General features: G+C 42.7%; 1 protein-coding gene across 3 annotated transcripts; it reads left to right on the top strand.

The window, feature by feature from the left end:
* The first annotated feature begins 1,777 nt into the window (after positions 1–1,777).
* Positions 1,778–27,915, top strand: DHRS12 (dehydrogenase/reductase 12). 3 transcript variants are annotated; one of them, XM_069881815.1, is made up of 10 exons: positions 1,778–1,882; positions 2,999–3,132; positions 5,132–5,214; positions 9,705–9,797; positions 11,229–11,310; positions 20,925–20,986; positions 21,718–21,822; positions 22,377–22,467; positions 23,791–23,928; positions 26,521–27,915. In XM_069881815.1, the coding sequence occupies exons 1-10, from the start codon at positions 1,827–1,829 to the stop codon at positions 26,646–26,648; spliced, it is 972 nt and encodes a 323-aa protein (XP_069737916.1). In that variant the 5' UTR covers positions 1,778–1,826; the 3' UTR covers positions 26,649–27,915. The 3 variants fall into 3 exon arrangements, with proteins under 3 accessions (XP_069737916.1, XP_069737935.1, XP_069737925.1); XM_069881834.1 differs by lacking the exon at positions 2,999–3,132 and having other exon boundaries at positions 1,799–1,882; XM_069881824.1 differs by lacking the exons at positions 1,778–1,882; positions 2,999–3,132; positions 5,132–5,214 and having other exon boundaries at positions 9,703–9,797; positions 11,215–11,310.

The following is a 27,915-nucleotide window of genomic DNA, read 5'->3' as shown; positions in this document are numbered from 1 at the left end:
ATACTTACACAGTGTGCTGAGAAAGTGGAAGACTTGAGTATGAGGCCTTTGCCAGAGTGAAGAGTTCTAGAAAAAGAAGCAACAGCCTACCACATAGGGTCAGGAAAGACAGAATAATCCCATTCCTCCTGTTTCTGCTATTGAAACAAGGTAACTTAAGTTCTTGAAATCTTAGATGTTCAACTCCAAATGATTCTCTTGGGCTTCACAGCTCCAATGCACATACCAGAGGAACTGAAAACACATTTTGAATTTCACTCTCCTTACTCACTATCCCCAAGCGCAATGGCCACTTGTGGTACCTTTCCCTACTGGTAAACTTAACTACATTAGAAGGAGTCCAGAGTTCCATGTGTTTATTTGCTATATAAAATGCTGTTTCTTGTGGTGCAACACAGCTGTTAATATTTCTGCAAGAGACTCCCTTTGGCAGCTTTCCAGAGCAGAGAATGCAGGCCCAGGTCTGTATCACAGTCGTTGAATCCAAGATCACCGAGTCCAGCTGTCAGCCCAACAGCACCGTGATTACTAAACCATGTCCCGAAGTGCTTCATTACACCTTCAGGGATGATGACTCCACCACTCCCCTGGGCAGCCTGTTCCAATGCTCGACCACTTTTTCAGTAAAGATATTTTTTTCTAGTATCTAATCCAAGGCACAATTTGAGGCCATTTCCTCTCACCCTATCACCTGTTCCTTACAAGGAGAGACTAGTACCCACATCACTACAACCTCCTTTCAAGAGCTGTGAAGAGTGATGTCTCCCCTCAGCCTCCTCTCCTCCAAGAATAACACACTCCTAAAACCTCCCCCTTCCCTTTTCCCTTCTCCCCTTCTTTTTTCCCTTCCCCTCTCCTTCCCTTTCCCCTTCTTCTTTCCCTTTCCCCTCCTTCCTTTTTCCCTTCCCTTTCTTCCCCTCTTCCTTCCCCTTTTCCTTTCCCTCTCCTTCCCTTTTCCCTTCTCCCCTTTCCTCTCCTTCCCTTTTCCCTTGTCCCCTTCCCTCTCCTTCCCTTTTCCCTTGTCCCCTTCCCTTTTCCCTTCCCCTCTCCTTTCCTTTTCCCTTCTCCCCTTCCCTCTCCTTCCCTTTTCCCTTGTCCCCTTCCCTCTCCTTCCCTTTTCCCTTGTCCCCTTCCCTTTTCCCTTCCCCTCTCCTTCCCTTTTCCCTTCTCTCTTCCCTCTCCTTCCCCTTTCCCTTCCCCTCCTTCCCCTCTTCCTTCCCTTTTCCCTTCTCCCCTTCCCTTTTCCCCTTCCCTCTCCTTCCCTTTTCCCTTCCCCTCTCCTTCCCTTTCCCCTTGTCTCCTTCCCTTTTCCCCTTCCCTCTCCTTCCCCTTTCCCTTCCCCTCCTTCCCTTCCCTCTCCTTCTCTTTTCCCTTCCCCTCTCCTTCCCTCCACCCTTCTCCTCTCCTCCCTTCCCCCTCCTTTCTGTTTTCTGTTCCCTCTCCTTCCTTTTTCCCTTTTCTCTCCTTCCCTTTTCCCTTCCCTCTCTTTCCCTCCCCCCCCTCCTCCCTTCCCCCTCCCTTCTGTTTTCTGTTCCCTCTCCTTCCCTTCTCCTTTTTCTCTCCTTCCCTTTTCCCTTCCCTCTCTTTCCCTCTTCCCTTCCCTCCTCCCTTCCCCTCTCCTTCCCTTTTCCCTTCCCTTTTCCTCACAGCCCCGTCCCCCGCCCTCCCCAAGCCGCCGCAGGCGCGCAGCGACACGCCTTCTCCCCGCTCCCGCCGGGGCGGGTCGCTCTGCGGGGCGGGGCGGGTTGTGTCCCTTACGCAAGGCCGGGGCCGGGCCGGGCCGGGTTCCCCTGCGGGGCAGGGCGGGGTCAGCGCTTAACCGCACCATGTCCTGGTACCGCAGCGCCGTGTGGTTCGTCAAGGGGCTGCGGGAGTACGGCAGGTACCGCTCGGGGGGGAGAGAGGGAGGGGAAGGGGCGTTTCCGCGCTGCCGGGAGCGCTTAACCGTTTCGAGGGGTCGGGGGCGTTGGGTTTTTTGAGTGGCGGCCTCCCCCGCCGGAGCCAGCGAATCCCAGCGAATCGGGGAAGCCGCAAACGCCCGCAAGTAAACCCTCTGGGGATCGGTTCGGAGCTTTAGGAATTAAGCTCCCTTTATCGGGGCTGGGCGACGCGGGGCAGCGATCTCCATCGAGCGTGTGCGGCGAGACCGGAGCTGGGGACGGAATCTGTTTCCCCCTGTGATAAATTTCCCCAGAAATCTCATGCGCGTTCTGTCACTTCCCAATGACTCGTTTTAATGTTATTGTGAACTTCACGACGGTCAAAACTCGTGCTAATTTGGAGCTGGCTCCAACCCTCCGGACCCTGTGTTTGAGATGAGGAAACGCTGCAAGCGGGTGATTGCAGAAGAGCATCTGTTCAGCTCAGGTCACACGAGATGTTAGCATCTTCGAAGAACGAACAGTCTGCAAAAACTGTCTGGAAGAAAACATGCTGTTGGAGAGTTATTCTATCTAACTTTAAAAAAATACAGTTACTTAGATGAAATTTTTCTTTAGCTTAAATAAAAAAATATTCCGCTTTTTGTGATTGTAACTACTTTTTGTATCAATAGAATCACAGAATGGTTTGGCTTGGAAGGGACCTTAAAGATCATCCAGTTCCAACCCCACAGCCACAGGCAGGGACACCTCCCACCAGATCAGGTTGTTCCAAGCCCCATCCAACTTGACCTTGAACACCTCCAGGGATGGGGCATCCATGATTTCTCTGGGCAACCTGTTCCAGTGCCTCATCTCCCTCACACAAAAAAAATTCTTCCTAATTTTTAATCTAAATCCACCCTCTTTCAGCCAAAATATCACTTATTGCAGCATCACTGGCACTGGCCTGTCCCCCACCAGCACAGAGAGTAACGGGGACAGTGGCGTTCAGTGTGTGTTGCACCTGATAGAAAAAAGTACACCAAGCTGTGAGGGAGAAGTGTTTTTCAACCCTTCCCTGTGTTTTCTGCAAGTACCCCTCTCTAGTTTCTCAGAAGTGTCTCTGATTTATTCAGGAACGGCTATGAGTCTGCTTCCAAGCACTTCAATCCAGCTGACTTGGAGGTGAACCTGGCTGGAAGATCCTTTCTGGTCACTGGCGCAAACAGTGGCATTGGCAAGGCCACAGCCAAAGAGATAGCGAGGAGAGGTAAGCTGGCCGTAACGAGGGGCTCTCGGGGTTCAGAAGGTTGGGCTAAGCCAGCCTGGCCTTCCAGCACAAACCCAAAGATGCAGCTCCTGGGATGAGGGGTCAGGCGTGCTGTTTTACAGGGCTGTTAGTGTGGGTTAGAAGTTTAAGCACCATCACTGCTGTGCAGACTGGAATAATGAAACAAAATCAGTGGAGTGCGTCTGCAGAGAGTTGCTCAAGTTCATGTTTTCTGAGACTGTCTGCTCTAGTGGCATGTGAGGAAATTAATGACGGATCAAACTGTTTAAGGCTCATTTGGTACAAGTAGCAGCCTGGCCGAATTTGAACTGTTCTGAAGGACTTGCAAATGTGTCATTTGAGGGAAGAAAATGATTGGCATTGCTAAGCTGGGATCAGAGAGTATAAAAGCAGTTGCTGTAGTGGTGCTTGGTCTTAACAATGATAATCTGGAGTTTGTATCCGTCAACTGATTACATGCAGTTACTCTTTCTGTTGCTTCTGTAAGCAAGGAGATGGTATGAACTGGAACTATTGTTGAAGGGTAAACCTGATCCCTTTCAGAACTGACAAAATAATTCCTGTTGTGCAAGAGTGATAGCAATTTTGTCATGTAGGATAAAAGGGAGGAACTTGCAGCTCTTTGCTGTCTTTCTGCCTGCTTAGATTTCATAACTCTAACATGAAGGAAAGTGGCCACTGTTAAACTAAGCTAATCCACAGTTATTATCAGCAAAGAGCCTTTGGGTTAAATATCCCCATCAGTACCAGTATGTGATTGATTTCAGGTTCCCACTACTGCCATTATCTGTAATAGCCTTATCTAAGTATTGCCTTGTCTGCTGATTTGCTCACAAATAGGCCTGCCAGGTTTTGCAAGCTTTACCATATCTTGTACTTGGAGCACGAAGAACAGCCTTTAGTTCAGACTGCTTGTCTTGATACTTTGTGCGGGTGTTGCCGTGCACACGAAGTTAAAATGACCTAACAGTGTCTTCCGTGGGTATTATAATTTCTATGATTCAGAAGTTTTTCACTGCTGTTCTTCATTTGGAAAAAGTAATGCAACCAAATCTGACAGTGCAATACAGGATTTTTATTTCCTTTTCACAGAGCAATTCCAGTCACTTGCGTTGTTCAAGGCCTTTATTGAATTTCTAAGGCGTGTGCCAAAGGAGGCATTTACAGTACAGATGCCTTAGCTTCATTTCCAGTGTAGCTCTGGTATTTTATCGACACTAAACATGATGTGCACACTTGACCAAGAACGGTTTGGGCAGACGGTACCTAGAGTGCAGTGTCCTTCTCCAGTCTTGTGTGAGGACTCTGTTGCAGAATGATACTTGCTCTCTCCTGCCTGCCTTTGAAGGGACCAGAGCCAAGCAGAAATCTTCCAGCTTTTTTATTATATTCACTCTCTGTGTCCTAAATCTTTTGTTTCAAGGACCTTTACCTCAGTCCTTTGATAGTCCCTGTAGGGATTCTTGGCATGTCTGGTCTGACTGATGTGTTAGTGCCTTTTGGAGGGCATTTGTCCCCAAGAATGGCCCAAGGTTGAGTGGATCTGGGATTACTGTAGGGTGTTAGGGGCCTAACCAGCTTCCCTGCTCACAGCTCATCAGCACATGTCATGGGAGCCCTGAGAGCTCCACAGACCTGAGCTTCAGCAGCATCAATGAAAAGACACTGCTCTGCTCTTGACAGCGGAGAAGCTGGCTGTGCATAGCTCAGGAATATTCTGCCTGCTGGGAAGACCCTGTGATATGTTGGTGGCCATCAGATCAGGATTTCCACTGCTACTAGCAGGCTATACATTTCCCACAAACATTGGGATGCAGTCACAGAAGTTGTTTTGTTTCATTTGGATTTTATCAACAAGTGACTCCTAACAAGAACTGCAAATTGCATGTTGCTTCCTGGCCCTTCCTCTTTGCTGATGCCTCCCCAAAACGCAGTTAGTAATTAATTATCAAACCTGTTTCACGTCAACATCCACCAGGTGGCACGGTTCATCTGGTTTGCCGAAATAAGGAACGGGCTGAGGTGGCCAAAGAAGAAATAGAGGCAGAAACAGGCAATCAGGTGAGTTGTTCTTCAGTCTTTTTGTTATTTTTAGAAAGATGATTAATTTCAAAGAGCTCAGAGGCCTGGAGATATTCTGTTTTGTCATTTTCTGTTGTGTTTTTAATAGTATTTTCATACGGACATGGAAACATTTAGTAGTTCATCATCCATGTGATGTGAAGTGATTTAATTTCAATAGGTGAAGTTGTCTGTGGTTACTAACGTCACCAGTAGCACGCTGTTTTGTGTTTGTTGTTGATGTTTTGTGATGCTTTACTTACTGCTTCTAACTATGTTGCTGAGGCTTTTAAAAGTTAGTGCATTGCAACAACGTGTATGAGTTAACAACACTGGAGTTGAAGGTTTTATGTGTCTGAATAATATGCTTTTGATTTGCTAAGGTGGACTGCTCTGAAGATCTTTGCATGGTCCTAATTCCTTGCTACACACTTTCCCACCTCCTTTTCTTGTAATATCTCTTCCTTATTTCCTTCTTTTTATTACAGATTCATTTTGCTTCTGCATGTATCACTCTACAATATATTCCTGTAGCTGTCACTGTTGCTTTTGCTAATTATTCAGGAGGGTGTGCTTATGGAAAAGTACAGTCACTGTCTTTCTATCTTGGTGTACTGGTTTTGGCTGGGATAGTTAATTTTCTTCATAGCAGCTCCTGTGGTGCTATGTTTTGGATTTATGACCAAAATGGTGTTGATGGCGCACCCATGTTTTAGCTGTTGCTGGGCAGTGCTTGTACAGCATCAGGGCCTTTTCTGGTTCTCACACTACCCTGCTGTGCTGACGATTCACAAGAATCTGGGAGAGGAGGCACTGGGACAGTAGACCCCTGCTGACCAAAGGGATATCCCATACCATACAGTGTCATTCTGAGCAATAAAAGCTGGGGAAGAAAGGGGAGACACTTGCAGTTACAGTGGCTGGTTTCCTGGGCATTGCTAAATGGCTGCCTAACAATAGCAAGTAGTGAATGAATTACTTATTTTGCTTTGTTTGCACACACAACTCTCCTTCACTTATTAAACTGTATCTCAACCCACAAGCTTTATTTGTTTTACCCTTCCAATTCTCTCTCCCATCCCACTGGGTGGGGAATGAGCAAGTGGTTGTATGGGGTTTAACTGCCTACCAGGGTCAACCCACAACACTTGGATGGAGAGCTGTCTTCATTTTTAGTAGTCACTTGGCTCTTGAACACAGTAGCTTGATTCCAGTAATAGTTTGTAATGTGGATCAAAAATTCTGAAGATTTTTTTATGATTAGAGATACCGTATTGACTAAATTTCTGCTCCTTGGTTTCAGCTCCCTAGTGTGACACGACCAGCATCACACTTCAGTTCTTTATTGAAGGCGAATTAAGTCAGTCCTTATGTAGAAGTAAATGTTTTCTAGCTCTCTATAACAAATCTCATGGCTGTGGTAGGACTAGTGATTATCTGTGTTACCTCCTTTTCGAACTGCAGTCAGGCAACCTGGGAAGAGGAGAGAATGCAATGAGCTCTGAAGGTTCCTTCACGTTCTGTTTTATGTCATTTGGTGAAACAACTTGATGGAAATAATCTTCTTCCTCTAAAAGCAGCACAATTACTGCATTCCCACTTTTTGGTAGGCCTGTAGTTTCTCTAGTCATGAAAGAGTATGAGGGCATTGCAGAATTGTTTGTGGCCCTGAGAACAGGGCACTTGTATAGAAAGCAGCATTCAGTGAAGTGTTAGGTGAGCTGTACAGGAGGCCCTATGGGACACGTGACTGCACTGAGAAGACTCGTTTTAATAAGGAATCCACAAGTACATTCTTCTTTATAAGTAGTCATTCAGAAGCAATTCAGGGAGATAATAAAATGCTTTATTTGCAACTTGACAAGCTGTATCCAGACTTAACTTGCTCTTCCTGATCATCTGAACAGAGATCCTGTTGTAGTATATGCCAAAGACTTTTTTCCACCTTTCACAGCAACGCGTGCCGGAGTGCAGTGCTGAAACAGAGTTGTTATTTGGCAAGCACCTGCACCTAGACCTGGGAATCGGGAAGTTCTCCTAATCTGTTAAAGTAGATCTGGTCACAGAGATTAGATCTGACTTTGAAAATTCCTTCACTACTACCGAGGACTTCTATAGGCAACAGACCTGTGGGTCCTTTTCCTGAGCTACTGTGACAATCTGGAGCAGATAACTGTTGATTTAGAGCTTTTTCAGTCTCTGAAGTCACTTGTGATATTGGACATCTGCGCCAAAACCTTCAACTTACCTGTTCCAGTAGATAATGGTAGTAGCTTGACAAGTAGAAAGCTTTTAGAGAGAGATCCAGTTAGAAACAGTAGAGCAGTGTCAAGATTTTGTTCAGAAATGGAAATTAAGGTGAGAAAATTCTGACCTAACTCAACTAAGGAGCTGAAATCCAATGGCTGCAGAGAAAAAGTTGTGTGTTTTTTATCTGCAGAGAAGCAGAATTATAGCCAAAGAATAATGTCTTCTAATTTTCTCAGCTTCTTCACTTATCTCATTTGCTTGTATAATGACTATTTTAAGAAACAACTTGGGAAGAGAAGAGGTCCTTTAATGTTTATTTGTTGTTTTGCATGAGAACACATCCTCTGCATAATTATTTTAGAACTGCCTTTTCCTGGGATATGTCATAAGCCTATCTGTGGTATGTCTTTGAGACTTAAAGTGCTATCTAGGAGAAGAGTAGGAGTTGACATGCCTTTTGTATGCTGATAAATGCCACTGCACTTGTACTAGGTAGAATACAAATTTGCAAAAAGCAAGAGAATTGCCTGGTTTTGATGTTTTGGAGAGAGGAAATATTTCTAGCTTTGGTGGTTTAGAAAATTTTTCTCTTATGTCAAGCTTTTCTGTTTTTCTGTTATTCGACTGCATCCTCATTCCCAGCTGTAGTATTTCAAAACATTGCAAGGCTGTTGTGACATGGAGTGGCTAACAAGGACTTAGCAGTTAATGCAGCAGTTATCATGGAAGGGGGTGCAGAAGGCACCCAGCACTCTGAGCCAGCTAGGGTTTGTTCACTGATGCACCTTGAAAGTGTGTTCTGCTGCCCTGGTTGGAGCGACTGTGCCTAGCGCACGGGAGGCTGTCCCAGACAGATCTCCAGAGGAATGATGTGGCAGAAGCTGAGCTGCAGAGAATGACTGGTACTTTTCCTGAGCCTGGGGAAGAGCATGATGGCGGCCTCGTCTCTTGGGTTCTGCGGTAGTCAAGGTGCTAGGCTGCTAGGAACCGAAATGAGCAGGATGTGAAACTGTAGGAAAGTGAAAATTAACAGGGTCTTTGCAGAGAGTAGAAGCACAAACCCTGCATTGCGTGGAAAGAGGGACAGCTAAAAGCTCTGCTTGAATAAGCAGTGAACAGAGACCCCTAGACAGGGAGGGCTGGAAGCTTGTGACTGCAGGTGACAGTAGGCAGACTCATTCTCTGTCTGCAGATGTGCATTTATAGGATAGGTATAGTGCCATGGTAACAGATGAGGAAGAACAAGCTCTGTCAGGGGAGGTGTTGGAGCCAGATGAGCCTGAAATGTCGTTGTCACTGGGAGAAAGTGATAGGTGATAATGGCTGGAGGCTCCCTCCTGTGGGAGATGGAGGCACCTGTCTGCAGTCTTAGCTTGATGTCTTGATAGGTTTGTCACTTGCTGGGGACTCGGATCTAGCTTATTCTGCTGAGGCTTGTCTGGATGTCAAATAAATAACACTTGTTGCCCATGAACTTCATGAAGTTCACCAAGACCAGGTGCACAGTCCTCCCCATGGAGCAGCATAGGCTGGGGCTAACTGGCAAGAAAGGAGCTTTGAAGAAGAGGACCTAGGGTGACAAGTTGTCCATGAGTGAGCAGTGTACCCTAGGTCAAGGAAGGCCAACCACATCCCTGGCTATATGAACACAGGTATAGCCAGCAGGCTGAGGGAGGTGCATCATCCTCTCTATTAAGCCTTTGTGAGACCACAGCAGGAGTCCTGTGCCCAGTTTTGGGCTCCAGGATGAGGATGTGACTGATGTCCTGGAGCAAGTCCAGCGGAGGGCTGTCAGGGGGACAAGGGAGATGGGATATGTGGTGTGCAAGGAGAGGCTGAGAGGGCTGGTTTTCCTTAGTGTTAAGAATAGAAGGCTGAGATGGAAAGTTGCTTTCAGCTACAGAGGAAGCTCTATATGAATTGTTTAAAGAGAAGGTTTGCAGTGTTTTTCTAGTTTTCTGCTATGCCTGACTCTGTCACTTATGTTTATTGAAGTAGGGCTCTTAATAAATTCAGCATTAAAAAGCTGTGGCTCAGAAACAACTGAATAAAATGACTAAACATATTTTAAGGATTAGAATTAGATTTCCCAGTTGTGCATTAAGTGTTTTAGTTGTGTTATGGAGATAATATTTTTTTATGCTGCTTAAGTACCTTTTCACTTAGGCAGGGCTTAGCAGTGAACAGGGTCTCTTCAGTCTCCATGTTGATTGTCACTTACTTTTTTTTTATTCCTTTAGAATATCTTTCTGCATGTTGTGGATATATCTAATCCCAAGGAAATCTGGAATTTTGCTGAAAAATTCAAAAATGAACATAAATTGAATGTATTGGTAAGTTTGAATATTTAAATCATGTGTCTGTCTTTGGACTGTGTAGCCTTTGAACTTGTTCCATGATTAGTCTAGGTTTTATAATTTGATCCGCAGTTCTCTGCTTCATTTTCTCTAGATGCTGCTGCAGTAGTCTCTGTGGTCTTTCTGCCCTTGTCTGTTCTCAGTTCACATATGCAGATAATGACATTGAAAAAGAGAGAGAAATGCAGTACTTTTTCAGCTGCATCTTTTGAGGTCCTCACCATGCAAACATTGTGGCCTTTAGGTTGCATATTAGGCTATGCACTTTCTGCTAAACAAAATACCGCAAGGACTGATGCCTCCTTCCAAGGGCAGATTAGACTTCCTTTGAGCTACTCCCTCTTAAAGATTAAACTTTTATAGAAATTCTAGTTAGAGCAGTCAAAAATAGAGCAGAGAGAGAGCAAACAGTTAAGCAGCATGATTGGTAAGGGGCTCAATACTCTTTCCCCTTTATTTAGCAGTGACAGTTTGCTCTGGGGGCTGTACTAAAACTGAGGCACCTGCAACAGTGGTTTTGATGCTTACTGTATGAGGAAATTCTGACAGAAATGGGAAAATAGATTTTGAGGAGTGGCAGAAAATGAGCAGGAAGGTATGTAGGGGCAGATCACTTTTTGAAGTGGGAAATAAAAGCTGGAAGGTAAGGCAAAGAAAGAAATGTGTCAGAGAATATGCTAGCCGCACATAGCTTGCAAGCTTCTGACTGCTGATGGGGTTTTACCTTACAGTTCATCCATGCTGTGTGGTGCAGCGCTATTTTAGCAATGTGTGAGTCAGGTTGGGAATCTGTGCAGGATTACCATGCAGAGACAAAAGCTGGAGTTCTTACAACCAGGGCACAAAGTTAGTATGAAGCACCTCTGCTGGTGAACCTGCTCTTCTCAGGGCTAGCTAGGATGCAGCAGCCTACTGACCTGGCTAATCTGCCAAGTTTGGAGCTAATTAATTTAATTCACTGAGGGTAGAAGTTCCTGCGGGCCATTGTACCACATGTTGCACAGCTTCCCTAATTTTCCCATAACAGTGAATGCATCACCCACATAGCATGGGTTCAATGCGGTCTCTCAGATAAGACTAACAAAATGCACTGCACATTTATGTTCTAATATCTGATCTACAACTTGCATATTACTTTCTGTCAGGAAAGGTTTTAAAAACCTTGACTAAGGCGCTTCAGAGGTCTGTTGGCTCTGCACAGATCCATTTCTTTGAAGATCCTTTTGTGAAAAAGACTTAACGGTCACATAGGATAGTGTGACTTGGAATAGCACAGTTTATTGAAGTAGTTTGTAGCTTTGTGTTCTAGTGTCAGAAGACAGCAAACTAGTGTGGACTGCTTGTATGTATGGTTTTGTTTGTAGATATTTGTGTAGATTATTTTCATTTACAGGAGTTGTCTTACAGATCAACAATGCAGGATGTATGGTGAATAACAGAGAATTAACTGAAGATGGACTTGAAAGAAACTTTGCAACGAACACCTTGGGTGAGCATGGAAGGCTTAGTTCTGACGTATGATACTTACTTTTGGTAGACATGTGTGTGTATGGCTGGGTTTGTGAGGTGTGTATTCCTTCGTGAAGACCGATCGTACCATTACTGTATCAGAGAAGGAGTGGGAAAGGAAAATAAGCAATATTACAGATTTTTGGAGCATAATTTTTTTTTTTAATTTCTTCAGTTCTCAGTTGTTCTCATATCAGTGCCTTCATTTATCATAGCAGCAGTGGATGAATGTAAATACGACTTAATTCAATTGATTCTGCAATCTGCTAGTAAGCTTTGTTCCAAGCAGATGATACCCTGTTGTAAGTGTGCTTGCAGTCCTGACACTCTTTTCCCTCTGCCTCTGTGCAGGGTAGGTGGCTTTCTCAAGAGACACTCTTTAATATAATGACACATTGAGGAGGAGCTGTGGTGCTTTCTTTCTGTGTTTTCCTCCTGTTCATCAATATCTGAGACAAGGAAAGGGGAAGCTTTCTCTATAAAGACTGGACGTTTATAGAACTAATACAGGTTGGAAACCATTGTTGGGCTTTATTCTTAGCTTTTTTCCTACATTGCTTCCTTAACTCCTGTTTATTTTTGAAAACTGACATTTTTAAGTATAAATGTATTTTGCTTAGCTGGTAATGGTGCATATGGCTTGTTTTCTGTTTTTTTTCTGCAAGTCTGGCTATGTTAAACTGACAATTAATTCAAGTGTAAAGGCATAGGTGCATTTTCTTCAGATTAATCTTCTGCTGATATTCTTCTATTTCTTGTGGCCAAAAATCCAAAGTGAATTTTATTTTGCCATGAAATTTCCCCTGGCTGCAGAAGTACAAGAACTTCTGCCTTAAGAAATGTATTCACCTTAAAATAGTTTAACCCTCTTGTGGTCTTTCAAACAAAAATCCAGCAATGCATAAAGGCGCAGTTCTTCCAGGGAGAAGCAGAGTGGAACAAATACGACAGTCTGAACATGAAAACATGTTTTGGTTTGGCTTTAAACATTGAGGAAATTAATTTCTGAGAAACCATAGCACTGCAGCACTTGAATTATCACACAAGTAGAAGCAGCAAGTTCTGCTTTCCCAGGTGTAAATCAGCGTTACTAGAGTAACACAGACACACAGAGGAAGCTGAGTTATGATTGTAGCTAACTAGGAAAATGCCTGTATTCTCTTTTATGAATGTTACATATAGATCTGCTTTGTTCATTTGGGCATCGCATGCTGCTTACCTGTATAAGTTCAAGGAGGTGGTTGCACTTTTGAGCAGATAAGGTAAAACAGATAAGTCATCATCTGTTGTCCAACTTCTGCAGAGTTCAGACAAGAACTGGGCTGTTTTCTTAGACAGGTTCTCTCCAGGCAAAAATAAGCATTAAACTCTGAAGCTTTCAGTACAGAGTGGGACTTGGTTGAGCTGAAAGAAGCTGTCTGTGCAAGAGAAAGCTTCTGTGCTTATAGGTGAGAAACACACAAAGAACCAAGGCTATCAACAGTGCAAGTATTTTTCTTCAAAGTCGGAGATGGGGTAATAAATCATATAGCTGGAGTCATAGCAGGAGAAGGCTGCTTGGAGAAATGTGTCAGAGTAGATGCTGTGTTAAGTCATTTCTATAAGCGCTAGGTACCTGTAGGCATGCTTTACTTTGGAGAAGTTATTTCTGTATTGGTAACTGTTTGTGATTATAGGTTCCCAGAGAAAAAGGTAGCTAAATTAGATATGGCTGGTATATGGGTTGACCAAAAACAGATATGTGGTCTGAGAAAACGAACTAAATTCACCTCTTTGCCTGTGTCCCCAGAAAAGCTAAAGCCTGAAGGGTGACTTGGGCTCAAGTCAACCTCTTTTGAAAATCTGCAGCTGTCTGTCTCATCAGCAGCATGGAAACAATAACTCATAACTGCCTGATTTCTGCAGAAATAAGATATAATACTATTAATTTTTTTTTCAGATCTTCACATACAGAGTGTTCCTTCCATCTTTTGCTCACTGTTTCTGCCCTGGGTCTTAGCTGTAGTCTAGTAAAGGAGTGTGTAGATCACAACTATCTAAAAATGCAAGATACTGAACTATAACATGCTTTAAATGCAGGGCAGAGTTTTTGAATTCTTCATCTGATATCCAATTAACATTTATTTCAGCTGCAGAATTGTTCATTTGAGTGTCTAAAATGCTGTGCAGCTTTTAAAACCAGACTGGGAATATTTTCCTATTTAAGTTCAAACTGTAAACTGCTTTGAGCAGACAGCAGCAGCTGTATCTGTGCTGGCGCCCAGCATCCTGAAAATGGAGCTCTGGCACAAACACCACATGGCTCTTTGTTGTTTGGTTGTTGCAGTCACATGAACTATTTTACCTTTTTTCCCCTGCTAGATCCCCAAGAATTGTTCCTCTGATTGCTGGAGCTCGGGTTAAATGCAGAGAGCAGAGCTGCTCTGGAGCATTTAGACTGTAATGTGGGAGCGCTAGCCACACACAAATCTGAAATGGCACATTGCTGACTGAATCACACCTTCAGTATGAAATTGAACTAATGGCTTGGGGTAATGTGGGCTGATTTCCTGGAGAGCTGCTGATCCTGATGGGTGGATTTTATTTGTGTATTCTTTAGTTTGTTTGGTTTTGTCCCTAAGTTTCCTCCTGTGGGCTGACTTTTTGCACAAGGTTGTACCCAGGAGCTGGGCAGCATCAAGCAGTCATTTTTTTCTGATGAGATATGCAGAATTCTGAGTCAATGGTTTTTGGTTTTAATTAGATTTTATTTTATTTGTTTTAGTAAAACTCCCAGCAAAGACTATTCAAACTGACAGTATTCAGTCATTTTGGAAAAAAAATCTGTCAGCGTTGGTAGGCTAGTGGAAGCAACAGAAGTGTGTTTTTATTGAAGCACTAGACATTTAACTGGAGCAGTCCTTGTTCTTCTGTTTTATAGCCTGCCTCACTTTAGTTTTGCTCAAGACACCTTGCTTGACATGGAGAAATGGCACATATGTTATATTTTTATTGCTACTTACCAGCCAAGGGGATGCTAAAACACACTCAGAGATAAATAAATTATGCTCCTGGTATGCGTCTTTTCTTCAGTCTAACATGCTTTCATGTTTTAATAATATCGCTATATACATTTACTCTGTGTGCAAGAAGAGGTAGGGACAGAGGAAACAAGATGCATTTCTGCTGCATTAGCAGTACAGCCCATCTATGCCAAACTGCCTGACCTGTATGAGTGTTTGTCAGGCTCCTCCCCACACACACACATACAAAATGTATTTAATTGGTGTTTTACGCAAGCCAGTGTTGCCTGGTGGACTGTGTTCTGAACTACCTGGAAGTCAAGCAACTTGGGTAGCAGCTGTCAGTCTGCCATAAGGTCAGCACCTGATCTTTGTCAAGACAACCTTAACTGTGAAAAGGAGACTGACACCAGTTTTCTTTCTAAAGAGCTGAGAGACTTCTGGATGAAAAGATAAGGTTGATTATAATTGCACATCCACTAGCTATACTGAGACCTAGATTCCCAGGGCACATCCACTAGTTATACTGAGACCTAGATTCCCAGGGCACATAGGAACGCTTATTGAGCTGAGCTTTGTAATTCAAGGGAAATGTAAACCTTTGTTTTGTCTTTTGTGTTCATTAGCTCTTCCCATGCACTCTCAGTTATTGCTAGTGTGGTCAAATCGGCCTCCAGAGACAGCACATTAAAATCTTCATTCCTGATCTTGTACTGAGGAAGCAGACTTAGGGATGTCTCTTACTTGAAACTGAATAAATTGAAAGCTTGAAAATATAACCAGGTCAAGGAAGAATGTCAGATTGTTTTTTTGTTTTTTAATGACTCAGGCATAAGAAAAGCAAGCCAATTTAACTGATTTTTACCAGCTGAATGAACCATTGAAATCTGTACAATAAAACTTTTCTTCTTTTTTTTCCCACTTTTTTTCACAATTGAAATAACATTGTTCCTAATAGTACTGTGAAGCTCAGGCAGATGGAAAACTTTACCGAGTGTGGTGCTGGCTGCGAATGTTAGCAGATTAAAAAACTCACCAATGATTTACCACTAATTACCAGATAAAGCATCAAGTAAAAATTATTCTAGAATGTACCAAGGCACATGGGTCTGCAATTAATTTGGTGTTACAAACAGGTAGTGACTTTACAGTATTACTTCTGCTGAAAATGTAATTTTCTTTCTAAATCAATTTTAAAGTACAGGTTTTGGGGCACTTTAAATCTGTAAAGAAGATAGTAGTATGTATTCATGTACTGTTTTTATACGTGATATCCTGTTGATTTCCAAGTCTGAAGCATATGAATCCTAAGGACTCCTCCAGGTTTTAGCAGGCTACAGCTGAGTTGTAACACCAGCGTTCTGGAAAGCTGCCTTCACCATCTTTGTTTATATTGTCTGTCAGGGCTATTCCAGTTCTACTTGGTGTCATGTTCTAGTGCAGAAAGATTTGTAGCCTTCTGTGGGAAGGACCAGTGTCTGGGTTGTCTGTGGGCTTCTGTCCCTTGCACAGGTATAGCTTACACTTTGGTTAAGCTGCGGTATAGATGGTTAAGCTGTGGTAGAGATGACAAGATCCATGGTGAACTGTTGCACGAATGTGTGGAGCTACCTTCCTGTAAGACCTAGTAGTGTTTTCCCTGCAGTCCCCTCGGCATCTCCTTCAGGTCATGCAAAAAAGTAGCCTGATTTTATTTAGGGGTTTATCAAGTAGACAGGCTGATTTTTGTAGTATAAACAACTTAGTGTACAAATGGAGTGTTTATCTCCCTAACAGCTCCTCATTTTCTCCACTTGCATCCTTAGTTTCACTCTGTGATTGTGAAACAGTGAATTACTGCTCTCACAGGTTGACAGAGTTTGCTGTATGGAGTTTAAAATGGCAGTTGTTAATTAGAACATGGTATCAGATTACTCAAATTGGGAAGATCTCAGAACAAGCAGTGCAATTACACAACAGGCCTCAAGGGAATGCATGGTGATTCAATTTTACTTTTAAATTTTTTTTTAAGCAAGTAAACATGAAACTTAAATAAACATTGATGTGATCAGCACTTGTGAGGGACTGTGTATAACAAAGTGTATTCTCATTAAGTGCCATGCTTGTTGCTTTTGCTGGAGTTACCACATGTAATGCACAGACTGACAACCTACACTCTCTAATCTACCATACAACAGAGCTGGTTGAATGATGTATTATAGTGGAGTAACTGTATGCTTGTAGGAAGGCTTTAATTACACTCTATTATACATGATTTCCTATTATGTAAGCTCCACTTCGTGACATAAAACTTGCAGGAGTTTTTTTGAAGAAAAGCAAATGTTGGGAGGTTGTTTATCCTTAAAAGAAATTGTGCATCAGTCCAAGGAATGTCTTTTAACTAGAGGAAACATGGCCAGGAAGTACTGTGCCAAACTGCATTACATGGAATGGGGCTATAACTTGTGCAGTAGGTTTCTCTGCTGAAGCGAAGAGTTGACTAAAGCTCAGTGAGGACAAGAAGAAATCCTGTACATGGGGATAGACTAGACAGTTACGTGCCCCCTTCCACATTCCAGCTGCTTGTGAGCGAGCTTCCAAATTCATCTTGCTGGACTCCGTTGTGGCATGGCAGATACTGCTTTTCAAAGTGAAGTGTTGTATATCATTTGACAGCAATGTTTTTCTTTTTTTCCCCCACCATTACACAAGTGGGTGTCAAGCTTTCAGGCCACGCAGATGATATATCTTCCAGTGGCAGGAGAAGGTGATGTATAAGAGTCTGGCCTCTGTCTCGCAGTCATAGGTGCTGATAGTACAGCCGTATGTCCAGCACTGCCTTGCAGGTGTACTTACTGCCTGCTGGGTCTGAGATACCTATAAGACAGAGGCTGCTGCTTGAGTTTCCACCATATGAGTAGTTTAAAATAGCCTGTTCTTTTCCATGGGCACAATTAGACCTGTGCAAGATGTGGGCTGTAGTCCAGGAGAACTGTTCAGACAGAAACATCCTTCTCCCAGTTGCTGTGTGTCCCACAGAGCACTCGGTTCCTCCTCTGTGGTAGATCCAGCTGCTGGGAAACAGGCACTGGGAAATATGGTGGCCTTAAGGCTGAGCATCTCCATTTACAGAGAATCTGTGTGAGGCAAGGGCATGTTTTCTCCACAGAATCCCCCAGGAGCAGTGGCAGTGCTTGTTTTCTGGGTAGTCTTCTGTTTCTGGCAGAACCCCCAAGGCCCTCTCAGAGGAGAGGCAGGGTCACCAAGATAACCAATGCTCAGTGCTTTCAGTGCAAGGCACATCACTCTTGATCATTGCCTTTCCCTCCATATATCTTTATGTTCTCTCTTGATATTCTTTACCATTTTTAACTAAGCTGTGTGGGAGGAGGTTTCTTCTTTAACAGACAGAAATGTGGTTTTTATTAAGGAAACATTTGAATGCTAAAGTGTTCAGTTTGGAAAGGCAGATGTCCAGTGCATTGATATTAATAATCAATTATTAGCAAAAGGATAAGCATGTTGTCTTGATTAGATGTTGTCTTGATTCCCTTAAGTGAGGGAGAGGGAAATAGTCTTCTGAATCAGTCTTGGTTTTCCTTGCAAAAATTTTTTTACTAAAAATAAAAAAATTTCCTTTTTTTTCTGTTTTATACTGTTGATGCAATTTTTTTTTTTAATAAGGACTCTGGCAAGGCGTTCATTTCTGGCTTCCCCTTTTTACTTAGAAATTAATTTCTATATTACTGCATACTGCAATACAGCTGTGCTTGGCCAAATACATGCCATGAAGTCCATGGCTGTGCCAGGCCTCTACGCTGACTGTACTTGTCATTGTTGCTAGTTATTTGAATGTAAATATTAAACTATGCGCCAGCTTTTACATGAATAAAAATGTGGAGGTTTCAGTTGATGATGATGTCTCCCAACCAGCAATATACCTTATAAGGCAAATTTATTCTATTATTGTGCTAAATTTCTTGTCCAGGCTGTTTTGCCTGACAGAATGTATAATATCCAAGTAGTTAAAATACTAAGGAGTTTGTGTTTGAACACTTAAAACAGGGACACGAGCTGGTGAAATATTCAGTAGTGGGAGAAATGAAGTGCTTCAGTCTTAATGCCTGATGTGTCACATCTGCATGTGTTTTGAGATACTAGTGCTAGTTCCTACCATAGGAAACTGGGATCAAAACTGGTCCTTTTTGCACTCTGTCTGAAAGCAAATGAGCAAGTGGTTTTGTGGGGCAAAAAGATAGAATGCTCTGGCTCTGTGGGATTTACTGAATTCTTAATAAACTTGAGGAAGAACGGAGATGCTAGCTTTGCAGTTGGTTTGTGGTTTTAAATAAACACATAAACTTCTGACAAGCTGTAGTTGCTCTAAGCAGGAGTTTTGGCATTGAACGTTTCTCTCATCCAGCTGGAAAACAAAACAAACCCCAATTGTTAATGAGGCAGCATTAATGCATTCATCTTTACATCCCTTCAGAATTAATAAACCAACATGAAATCCCTTAAAAGTGTAAATTTATCTGCAGGACAGTAAAATCAAACATACTCATAGCCAGTGCATTGCAGTTCTGCCTTTAGGAAATGCAGCTTATTAAACTAAGACATGATGTTACTTAGCATTTGAAGAATCCATAGCAAATCAAGATTTAATCCAGGCTCGAAGCTTCTACTTAAGTAATTACTTTTATAATTTTTTTTTAAATGTTGTGGCAATTTCCTGTGACAATCGGCAGCAGCTCTTGTCCGAATGGTGTCATCATTCAGCCTCCCTGCCACTAGCAGGGGAGATGTACAGGCTTGTGTTATTCGCTGGTGACTGCATCAGTTTGCTTTTTCTGCTGAAGACAGGCTGCATTTACTCATCTGTTGTGCATTTGCTTTGTTTGATTTTGTGGGGTTTTAAATATATTGTGTGCATATGGATGTCCCTCTGATTATACAGAGAAAATGAAGACTGCTGTGACTGACAGGGAACTGAACAGTTTGTTCACCAAGCATGTGACACATTTGATTTTGGTAGAATGTTTATAAACATGCTGTGTTTTAACTGAGTGATCTCATTGCCTCTGTGGAAGAGAGGTTATAAGGCTGCGTTCTGAAGTCTTTATGTCTAGGGAAAAACATGGCCTCGGTAGCTCATGGAAAACATATGTTCATCGCTGACTTAGAATTGTTGAACCATTTGTGAAAAGATGAGAGGGAAGGAGTATACTTGACAAAGAAACACTAAACCAAGTGGAGCTAGATTTATTTTTAATTAAACCTTTTTTTTAAAAATCCAGTTTAAAGGCAAAAAATAAAAAACTCCCCGAAGAGATAAAAACAAAAGTGCCTGTGTTGCACTTGAGCATCACTAGGTGTGTCCAAATCGAATACGCTAGCAGCTGAACAAAGTTTTGAATAACAAACTTTGCTGGTCATAGTAACAGCTGCAATGGAATATATTTGTGTGGTATGTACAAATCTATGTTAAGTGAACATGATTAAAGTGGGGAAGGACACAGTTATGTTTCTGCAAGTAATCTTAACTCAACTGTGGGTATGCAACGTTAATATTTCTCCCCTACCCCAAGGGTTCGTTGTCTTTTTGAGTCTCGCTGGGGATTTAAGAGGTGGGTTTTGTGTGCAACACAAATCAAAAGTGTCAGTGTACTCTGAGTGATTTCACAAGGCAAAGCCAGATGAGTCTCAAGTACATGTGCAAGGGCCTAAGGAATACATGTGTAAAGCACAGTTTTCTTCTCCCTCCTGGAGTGCTGTGTTCAGCTCTTATCCAGTAGATAAGAAGAACATGCACCTGTTGGAGCAAGTCGAGGTCCATGAAGATGATCAGAGGGCTGGAGCATCTCTCCGATGAAGACAGGTTGAGAGAGTTTGGGTTATTCAGCCTGGAGAAGAGAAGGAGACCTTACAGCTGCCTTCTAATACTTAAAGGGGCCTACAAGAAAGCTGGAGAGGGACTTTTCACAAGGGCATGCAGTGATAGGGTAAGGGGTAATGGCTTTAAACTGAAAGAGGGTAGGTTTAGGTTAGATACAAGGAAGAAATTCTTCGCTATGAGGGTGGTGAAGCACTGAAACAGGTTTTCCAGAGGAGTTGTGGATGCCCATTGTTGGAGGTGTTCATGGCCAGGTTGGATAGGCTTTGAGCGACCTGACCTACTGGAAGGTGTCCCTGCCCATGATGGGGAAGAGTTGGAACTAGATGATCTTTAAGGTCCCTTCCAACCCAAACCATTTGATAATTCTGTGTGTATATATGGAGTGGAAATGCATTCTTCACTGGCATCACCTCACCCCCAAGGAAATCCATACCTGAGCCATTTTGCCTTCAGAATCGTGGCTGAATGTAGTAAGCGGTTTGCTCTATAGGTAGAATAAACATAAGTCCATAGTGTAACTGATGTCCCTTTTGATAAGTATGCAGCAGCATGGACCACTACAGGGTATGCAGGTAAAGCAGCAAAAGAATCATGGTTAAATTCAGATCAGGTTTCAAAAATGAAGACACTTTGTGTTTTGGGTTGTTACAGAGGGTGGGGAGAGAAGAAATCTTTTTTAAAAAGAAAAGTTAATGTTGGTTCCTATCTGTCTTGTAGGTACATACATTTTGACAACTGCCTTGCTGCCCCTCCTGGAAAAAGAAGCTGATGCCAGAGTGGTGAGTGCGATGTTGTGGAAAATTGGTGGGTTTGTGACAGCATTTCGTTTACTGTGTGAGCAATGCAGGATTAGTTATAATGCTATAAGCATCTGTAGAATCTTTTTGGATTTTGCTAACAGCAGCCACCGCCTTTAAGGCAAAGCTCCCACCTGCTATTCTCAACCCTTCACTGGAAATCAGAGTAGAACACTTCTTTTGGATACTTCCCCTTCTCCTTTCTTTTCCTGGAGCAAATCCTCTCCTGCAGCGTAGTGCAAAATAGCTGTACAGGAGTGTAGGCTTAAAAGAATCTTACAGATCATGGTGTAAAGTAGGACAGCAGGTACATTGTTTTTAGATGAAATTTCCCAAGTATTGTACTGTGTCTCATTTTCTAATTAGTTTCTATAAATGCTAAACTTATAAACTAGTCCTGTTCTGCTATTTTTTTTTAGTCCCAATTACTTTTCAAAAGGAAGAAGCGTGAGGTTCTCTGAAGGAGTCAACACCACTTTGAATGAAAGTCACTTTCTAAAAAAAATTCCTTTTCTTCCACTTCATCTCCCGGTAATGCTCCACACACAAGTACAAGCCTGGTGCAGAGTATGCAGAGGAATCGTGCTCCCTAGGTACTTCAAAATATGGCCTGAAGACCACATTACATGCATGAGTGTGATTGTGGGGAGTTCTTGCTTTTGTTTTTCCTTCATTTGCTTTTCATTCATTGCTTTTCATTCATTTCATTGTAGATCACTGTCTCTTCTGGGGGCATGCTCGTTCAAAAGTTAAACATATCTGACTTGCAGTCAGCAAATGGGACCTTTGATGGAACCATGGTTTATGCACAAAACAAGGTACAGTCCCCGATTTTGAGAACAAAGCCCAGCACTTGTGTGCTAGGCAGCTTTTACACCATCTGCTTTGCAAAAAGCCTGTTGTTTGCTGTTGCTTTCGCATTGGATCTAACCTGTACAGAGACACACAAGCAATAATCTTCAGCAATATGAGGGCATGCATTTATGAGTGCGTATCCTCTTGCACAGGGAGCATGGCTAGACTTCTGTTTGATTTGATTTAAGTCTCAAGGGGGAAAACTGTCTCTAGCTTACAAACTCTTTCTGCCTGCTTAGTTCTTACCTACAGCCTGCAGCAAGTAGGCAAGTAAAAGCAGTGTAACCACTTTAAAAGTAACCTTGTGGCCAGGATATAGATTGCACTGAACATTGTGGTCTCTGACAATGTTATCTGGTAAATCCGATCAAGAAAAGCAAGGGCATATTTCTACTATGCATAAATGCCCTGGTATTTGCAGCACATTTGGTGTAGTTTATCTCCCTGGGAACTAACCTAGTGGACAGGCTATTGAACTTGATGCTTGTCTGGCTTTTTTTGTTTTGCTTTATCCTAGAGACAGCAAGTTGTCTTGACGGAACAATGGGCAAAAGCTCACAGAAGCATCCATTTCTCTGTTATGCACCCCGGCTGGGCAGACACTCCAGGTATCATCTGCTTGACACTGAGGTTTTTCTTTTTCTTTTCAGGATTAGTCTAAAAGCAAAGAGAAATTAAACTTTCTGGAATATTTCTCCAACAGGTGCAGTGATTCCTTGGCTGCAAAGTGGTGCTTGAAGTTGTTTTGTACCCCCTTGGTGTCTGTGTTCTGCACAGCGTCTGCAATCTGTGTATAGCCAATGAATAATAGTGGGCAATGAGTGGTTCCAGCCCCACGTAAATACACAGCAGAGCCAAAATGCTTTAAGCTAACCTTTAAGTTACATTTGTAGTGGGACTGTTAAACACAGATAAGCACTTGTGCCTCTATCAGCACCAGTATGCAGATGTTGGGAATTTGCAAGGGCATACAGAAAAATGGAACATGTAGCATTGTACAATCCCTGTTCCTCTACCCTTCTTCTTAACATTTCTTGCTGTCAAGAAGCAGCGTGTTTGGCCAGACAGCCCTTTGTCTGAGCTGCAGCTGTTCTTCAGTGGCTGTGTCTCAGCAGGCGGGCAGCATCAGTTATTGGCTATGAATGTTGCATTCTGCAGTATGTTACCAGCCCTTAACACCCAGGCTTGGGATGCAGACTAGGAATCTGATCTCTAGGTCTCCTCTAGGGATGCAGTATCCCAAATTTACTTCTGATGACAGAAGCATCTACCTCATCTACTTGAAAACTGCCCTTTCAAATAAATATCCTAGTGTTTATTTTTTGTTAAAATACATGTATTTTTGCATACTCTCTGGGGTTTTCAAGCGGAATGAACCATAAAGTTATCCCACCTTAAAGTTCAAGGACTCTCCAACCTCCAAAATTAAACAGATGCAGGGGATGGGCCTTCGATCATCACCTGCTGGACAAAAATAAAGTGAAACCAGAGTTTGAGCATGAAATGTGTAGTTGGCTTAGGTATTATTCACCGTACAGTTTTTAAATAAAATGCTGCAACTGGTTTCCTAAAAGTGATGAGAAAATTAAAGCTGAAAATCCTGTTATGGTACCTGGTTTTTGTTACTTCTGTTTTTCCCATGTCTTACTTTTTTTGCAATTTAGAATGGAATTGCCTCAGGAACCTCTGATCCTGTTCTCAGACTCTGCTAGTTTCATCCCTGTAATTTGACCCAAACGAACAACTGGTGCTTCATCTGGCAGTTTAGCACATTCCACCATAAGTCTTCATACCCCTATGAGGAAATACTCTTTCATAAACCCTGAGATGCTTTCGCTTCTTTGTACACTTGCAGTAACAATTTTTAGTTGTTCTTTTTTGTGAAAAAAGCCTTGCATGGCAGACTACCATTCCGCTGTTATTCTTTCTAGCTGTGAGATCGTCAATGCCAGATTTCTATCAGAGGATGAAGGATACTCTGCGCACAGAGGTCCAAGGAGCTGATACTGTTGTATGGTTGGCAGTATCATCTGAAGCAACACAGTTACCAAGCGGATTGTTCTTCCAAGGTAAGATTTGGGTGTCTTACATTCCATAGGAGTGGAGATTCCTAAGCTGCCTGAACTGTAGGATCCCCATCTGGGCTGGAAGGGGATGAAGTCTCCACTGGGCAACTGTTGTTGAAAGGATAAAGTATTTCTCAAAATCATTTCAAGACTAGAAGTTCGAGTGAGCGTTGTATAACCAGAGACCAACTGTGTTAAGTTGTTATGTTCCTACTTTTGTCCTGTGAAGTAGCTGATCCAAACTTCAAAGCACTTCATTAGGGAAGGTTGGGATTTTTTTAATGAAAATGGCTGTACGTAGGACCGTGCCAAGAGAAGGTGAATCACAGCAGTCAAATAGCATCTTTTATGATACTGGGAAACTAGCATCCTTCTCACCAAGCACTGGGGGCTGGCTTTGCTTTGACAGGCTTTTCTTCCTACTGTTCCATGCTAGTTAAAACTGCCAATTCCCCCTTTCTCTGATGTTTGGCAGAGTCTTGAACACAGTGGCACTTTTGGCACGGTGAGCATAGAGGATGGAAAAATAGTACAGAGCCTTTCTTTTCTCCCAAGCAAATGGCAGGCATCTTAGTAGGGGCAGCTGGAAGCATGAATGTCATAATGTTGATGCAGGTCAGTCCAGTAGGAGAAGGGCAAAGCTCAGGGTAATTACTTAGAGAAATCCAGTACTTTTGTTGGATGTGGCACTCAAATCCTGATTCACTGAAGGCAGATCATGCAGGAAGTTCATACTTTTCTGGAGTTGCGTTGATTGTTTCCCTTCTGTCCCTTCCCAAACAGTCACACAGGGATGGCTGACAGATACTTAATCAGACCTTTTTTATGCCATCACGTGGTACATGCAGAAATGCTGCGTTCCAGCTCGTCAGTTGCCTTTGTATAGCCCAGCTTTGCCTTTTTTTGTACTCCTGTCGCCTCCCTTTGGTCCTAATGCTTCTGCTCACTTATTCTAGCTCTAGATCATAATTCCACCAGGCTCTTGCCTTTGGATCTTGTCTATGCCTGACTTTACTAAAGAGGGAATATGCCTTGGCTCTTCAGCTATAGACAATGACTTTTGAGAGCTTTGGTCTTGGCATGACTGCAAAAGAGAAGTCCTGTGTCTGTGTTCCATGCTTATCAAACGGTGATGAAGTTAGTGATTTCTCTCTCCTGCTGCCCTTTGGAAACTGCAGCTTAGTATGGGACCTCCTCAGGCCCTTCCAGTCAAGGGCTTTGAGTGTAGGAGCACTTTACCACAAACCCTGCTTTTCTGGTCCTAGATGGCCATTTCCTGGATCAGTCACACCTTCCCTCCATTTCCTTTGTTCTCTTTTATTCTGTTCCCTTTGAGTGCAAGCCGAAGCCAGCAATTTTGTGTTTTCCTGAGGAAAAAAAAAAAAAAGGGAGGTGAGAACATGACTTGTACAACCAGAAACCACTGCATCTGCCAGAATAAAATATGTTTGACAGAGCCCTGCTTTCCAAAGACTAGAAGCATCTTCTCTGTGATGCTGAACTTGGCTTTCACACATAGTTCCCAAACTTCAGCGCAGGCTACTGGAAGTGCTACATTAAGTAGGAAACAGTTCATACTCATGTACGGAGAAGGGAACATTCCTCTACATATTTCTTTCTCCTCAGTTTTCCATGAGCAGGGGTTATGTGCAACCAGTTACAAAATTTCCTCTTAAGAGAGCAAACAGCTCTGCTGGCCTGGGAAGCCTGATGGCAGCTTCGTAGGTTTTCAGAGAAATCTGCTGCCCAGTGTCTCAACAGCTTGTTCTTTTAGTCTCGTCTGGCTTCTGTGGAAGTTGGATTTGTTAAATAGACTGCCCTGGCACCCTGATGGTTTCTTAATACACATCCGAGAGCATTATCATAGGGTTCTCAGGAGCTGCGTACTGTGTTTTTGGAGAGAAAAACCCCTCAGAGTGCATGATGATATAGCTATACTCAGAGTGAGCAAGGAGCCTGAGATTTAGAAAACCAATTAAAGCATCAAATTGAGAAAATTTGGTCAGACATCTTTATGTTGGATCCATGTCAGTTCTGGTGGTTGAGCAATTAGCATGAATTCTTTGGCATTTAGAATTTAACCATTATTTTTATGGATGAAAGTAAGCATTTTAAGATTGAAAATAACCCAAACTATGAAGTCCCAGCTGGGGGATTTGTGTAGCACTAGAAACATTATCCAGGAGTCAAAGAAAAAAACCTGTTCCATGCTGCAAAAACAGCCTTTGCCTGCAACAACAATCTCGAGTTTGTCTTTGTCTACAGGAGTTATGCTAGTGACAGGAAGCAGGCATCACCCTGTAATAAGGCCTGACTTATCTATTCTGTCCCTAGCTGAAAATGAAGTCTTGCTCCCCAGTCTAAGTCATACCTTGCTGAAGGACAGTCACTCTAGTTCCAAAACAAAAACGAAGTTAGTTTTAATTTCTGTTTTGGAAGATATGCTTAAGTAACATTGTTTGCCTAGAAGGTAAGTTTCCTGGCTTCAAGACCAGAAAGTATGTTTGAGGAGCATACAGCCTAGCAGAAAAATGTCCTTTGTGCTTAAAGAGGTAATTAAATGTACCCATAAGGATGGGGTTTTTTGTCTTCTAGACAGGCAACCAGTCTCTACACACTTACCGCTGGCAAGCACTCGCAGTCCACCAGAGGACGAAGAGAAACTGATGGAGATGCTGGAAGAGTTGTCCCAGAGGTTTAAATCCACTTCTCCAGGAAGTTAGTGTCACTGCTGATGTAGCGTAACCACAAAGCTCCTAATTATGCAGTAACAGTGCTGTCGTGTGCCTGCTGTTGAAGGGATGCCATAGGCATGTTAAAAATAAATTGTGTTCAGGTGTTCTTATCATGGGGGAGAGTGCTGCCTGCGCCTTTTTTTTATGTGCTGCTGAGTCTCTCCCATTGTGAATATGCACTTGCTGTCTCAAGACACAGTAAGATTGCGTTCTTTGAATTGGAAGAAAAGAGGCATTAAAATAAATTGAAAGAAAGAGGCATTAAAATAAAACCAAAGGCTTTGTGAAATTACCCAAATTTTTTTAAAACCCTCAGCACAGAAGTGCAGAGGAGTGTGCCTTCAGTTGCCCTCAGGAAGGACTTTGGGGAAAGAAGTAGTAAACATTTTAAAAAATGTTTAACTACTGTATGTGACATCTTGGTGGCTTCCTTCTCTGCATGGGGGTGACTGGGCTCAAACCTACAACTAGGAATACAGAAACTCTCTCTTGCATTCCCTGCTTGGTTTAAATGGAAGGATTCCTCACGGCCTTCAGTTTCTATAAATCAATGCCAGTATGTAGAAGTGATCTGCTTCCTCCTGTTTAGACAGCAGGAATTTAGGAATGCTGCCAAATGCCTTCCACATTACTTTATGGAGCCAGGGCTGAATATTATCCCGTTTATGTCAAGCCACCATGAAGTAGGAGGTTTCAACACATATCACGCCAAGACATGGTTGGATCCGGCAGAGAACTGGCTGCATGACTCTAGGCAGGAAAAGAAATGAGATTCTAAGCTGTATGTGCTTGCCATTTCTGTGAAAGATCAAAGGGAACTGCTTTACCATTATGAGTGGATTAAGAGGGGGAAGAGAATACTGGAGGGTACAGGTTTTAGAGAAGTCCACCTACTGATGAGAGGGCTGTATTTTGCCCAGAACTGTTTTATTTCCAGGCACAGAGGATGGAATTCATCTTACCTGACCTGTGAACATTTGAATTACTCACTGGGATTCGCCCCGTAAATCAACAGAGAGAAAACAGACTTCTTCATGGTGATTTACTGGATCTAGTTAAGGAAACAGCCCCTACATTCCTGCATCTTCCTACTGATGGTGAAGATAACCAGCTCAGACTAAGACATTCACATGGGATTTGTTTTTTCTTAGGTATTTCAGATTTACTGCAAAGCCAAGGTTGTTAATAACAACAGTGGTAAAACATTTGCTCCTGAACTGAGTGTGTTTGATACTAAACTGCATACAGAACCCAA

Source organism: Phaenicophaeus curvirostris, chromosome 1, assembly GCF_032191515.1.
Source record: "Phaenicophaeus curvirostris isolate KB17595 chromosome 1, BPBGC_Pcur_1.0, whole genome shotgun sequence".
NCBI lineage: Eukaryota > Metazoa > Chordata > Aves > Cuculiformes > Cuculidae > Phaenicophaeus > Phaenicophaeus curvirostris.
Note: the sequence above shows the minus strand (reverse complement) of the source record. Positions and strands in the feature narration are given on the sequence as shown.

Excerpts from the sequence above, each read along its gene's own strand:
- DHRS12 (XM_069881815.1), top strand. The coding sequence starts at position 1,827 with ATGTCCTGGTACCGCAGCGCCGTGTGGTTCGTCAAGGGGCTGCGGGAG. Across the intron at positions 11,311-20,924 it reads CTTTGCAACGAACACCTTGG|GTACATACATTTTGACAACT; the intron begins GTGAGCATGGAA and ends TCTGTCTTGTAG. Across the intron at positions 22,468-23,790 it reads CGGCTGGGCAGACACTCCAG|CTGTGAGATCGTCAATGCCA; the intron begins GTATCATCTGCT and ends TATTCTTTCTAG.